At 63.0% G+C, this 2,756-nt stretch overlaps 1 protein-coding gene across 1 annotated transcript in view; it reads right to left on the bottom strand.

Annotated features, from left to right (window-relative positions):
- Nucleotides 1-1,090: 1,090 nt before the first annotated feature.
- The window catches only part of SHANK1 (SH3 and multiple ankyrin repeat domains 1), a 51,980-nt gene continuing 50,314 nt past the window's right edge, over nucleotides 1,091-2,756 (bottom strand). Inside the window, exon 22 of the mRNA XM_075070565.1 lies at nucleotides 1,091-1,808. Coding sequence (XP_074926666.1) covers nucleotides 1,250-1,808 — 559 coding nt within the window. The 3' untranslated portion in view covers nucleotides 1,091-1,249. The remainder of the gene's footprint in view (nucleotides 1,809-2,756) is intronic.

The following is a 2,756-nucleotide window of genomic DNA, read 5'->3' as shown; positions in this document are numbered from 1 at the left end:
GGTGTCCCCCCCCCCAATTCAGGGAGAACAGAACTTCAGAGACCAGTGAGTGTGGGGGGGTTTAGAAACAGGTGAGGGTCCCCCTGGCCAACAGTCCCCCCTCTACCCCAGTTGGGATCACCCTCAGGAGCCCCCCCCATCTTGTGCCTGTCGCCCCTACCCTCAATCCTGCTGCTCCCCAATTCACCCCTCCCCTTTGGAGCACTAGGGAGGGGTGGTTCACCCCGAACCCACAGACTGCCCAGCAAGGCACAGGCACATGCAGCCCGACACGGGCGTGAGAAAGCGTGACCCGGTCTGTGTGGCAGGGGAGAGCAGGGGCTAGTGTGCAAGGTGGTGGGAGAGGGTACAGTGATCCAAATGTGCATGTGTGAGTGATGGTGCAAGTTGGGGCCCAGCTAAGTATGCTTGTGTGGGCAATGGTGCAAGCTGGTGCGTAGCTGAATGTGTCCGTGACTGATGGCACGAGCAGATGAGCACGAGGACAATGGTGCAAGCAGACATGAAGCTGAATGTGCAGACAAGCATTGGTGCAACCCCATGTGCAACTAAGTGTCCACATGAGCAATGGTGTGATATGGCAGACAGCGTGCACACACTAGTGCATAGCTGAGTGTCCATGTGCAACAGATGGTACATAGAGCGTGGGTGCACTAGTCATGATGCAAGGGGTGCACAGGTGAGCATGCACATGAGCAATGGTGCAAGCCAGTGCATAGGCAAATGTACACGTGAGCAACAGTGTGAGATGGTGAGTGTGCATGCACAAGCAAAAACGTCCGCTGATTTGCAGTGTGCTAATGGACAAGCTAACACCTAGCCGAGGGTACACGTCGCAACAGATGGCACACAGAGTGCACACACACTAGTGATTATGCTGGTAGGTGCACAGGGGAACGTGCACACGTGAGCAACAGTGCAAGCTGGTGCACAAGTGAATGTGCACACATGAGCAATGGTGCAAGGCGGCATGGAGCCAAGCCATTACACAAGGTTCCCTCCCTCGCCTGCCAGCACCCTTTGCCCCCCCCCCCCCAGGATCCAAGGTCCCTTTCTTTCCAAGGGGGGGGGTATTGGTGGGGGCCCCCTCACTCTCTGGGGTTGGGGGGGGAGGGTATCGCCACCCGGCTTCTCCTTGCTCCTGGCGTCATCCATTTGGGCCTCCGTGTCCTCGGGGCGGCTGGGGTGGGCTCCCCTCTCTCCTGGGGGGGCTAGGGGCTCCCCTCTCCTGGGGCGGGGGATTCTCTCATCACCTCTCCAGGAAGAGCTTGAGGGCGCGGTCAATGTTCATTCGGTGCCCGACCCGGGTGACGCCCAGGTCGATGTAATCCTCCTTGGTGAGCGAGGGCAGGTGGGAGCCGTCGATCTCGTTGTCCAGGAAGCGCTCGCGGTGCTCGCCCAGCTTCAGGTACTCCAGCCAGTCGGCCACATCGAATTTGGTCCAGAAGGGCAGGGGCTTGGCGCCGAAGGGCTTGTCCGTGGCCGGGGGCAGGAAGTGGGTGGGCGAGAGGGAGCGGCTGCCGGAGACGAAGTCGGGGAAGGGGCAGGGGCCGGAGGGGGGGGATCCGCGCAGGTCGTAGATGCCGCCGTAGAGGGGGACGGAGGGCAGGATGGGCAGGGAGGAGGGCCGAGGGGCCAGGCTGATCTTGTGCTCGCTGGGCAGGGCGGCGGGGCTGGGGGCGCGGCGCAGCGCCGGGCGGATGTCGAACTCCACGCTCTTCGGGGGCTTGGCGCCCGGCCCCACCTTGGGCCAGTTGTGGAACAGGCTGCCGGGCGGCTTGGAGGGGCCCGACACGTCCTCGGGAAGCCTGGGTGGGAGAGGGGAAGAGATGGTCACGGGATGCTCCTCCCCCCCCCAGCAGTCCTCCCCCCTCCTTCACTGTGCAGAGGCCAGGGTGGGACACCCCAATGCCCCCCAGCTTTGCACGAGCAGCCATGGGGCAAGTGGCACACGATGACAGGGACTTGTCTGCAGAGCAGAGAAATTCACCACCTCTTGCACCCACGTCGGGGAACAGGTCTGGCACGGGGATCTGCCTCGTCTACCCCTCCCCCCCCGCTGGGATTCGGCCCCGGGCCCCTTCCAGCCCGGCTCTGGGAGGAGAGTAGGGCTGGAAGCCAGGACTCCTGGGTTCTCTCCCTGGCTCTGGGAGGGGAGCAGGGTCTAGTGGTTAGAGAAGGGGGCGCTGGGAGCCAGGACTCCTGATTTGCCAATGTTTGTCATGTCTTCTCCCCAGGGTTACTCCCGTGGGGTTGAGGGGGTTGCACCCCCAATACCCTGCCCCACGGGTAGGGGAGGGTCCCCATCTCCCACAGGTGAATTGTCCCAGTGCAGACAAGCCCTTGGACACACAACACAATGGAGCAAATTAAAGGCAGCAACGCAGCCCTGGTGAGCAGCTGGGGAGTTGGAGTAGGAGGGGGCCTCTGTGGGGGTGCAGCGGGGGGGTTACAGACTCCTTCAGGGTGGGGGCTCAGTGGAGTCCCACGGGGGGGGTCTGGGACAGAAGGACCCCCTCTCAACCCAGGAATCGCTAGGAAACCGGGCACGAGGAGTGGTAGGATGTGGGAGGGCACTGGGGGGGCGTTGGGCATATGTGCAGGACCTGATGCCCCCCCCCGAATCCCTGACCCACAGCAGCCTCCTAGGAACCCAGCCCTATGGGTGAGTGCGTGCGTAGGAGGGAAGGTGAAGGGGTGAACACATGCAGCGCCTGGCACGAAAGGGTCCTGTCCCCTCCCCCGCCCCCCCCCCC

Source organism: Chelonoidis abingdonii, chromosome 11, assembly GCF_003597395.2.
Source record: "Chelonoidis abingdonii isolate Lonesome George chromosome 11, CheloAbing_2.0, whole genome shotgun sequence".
Taxonomy (NCBI): Eukaryota; Metazoa; Chordata; order Testudines; family Testudinidae; genus Chelonoidis; species Chelonoidis abingdonii.
Note: the sequence above shows the minus strand (reverse complement) of the source record. Positions and strands in the feature narration are given on the sequence as shown.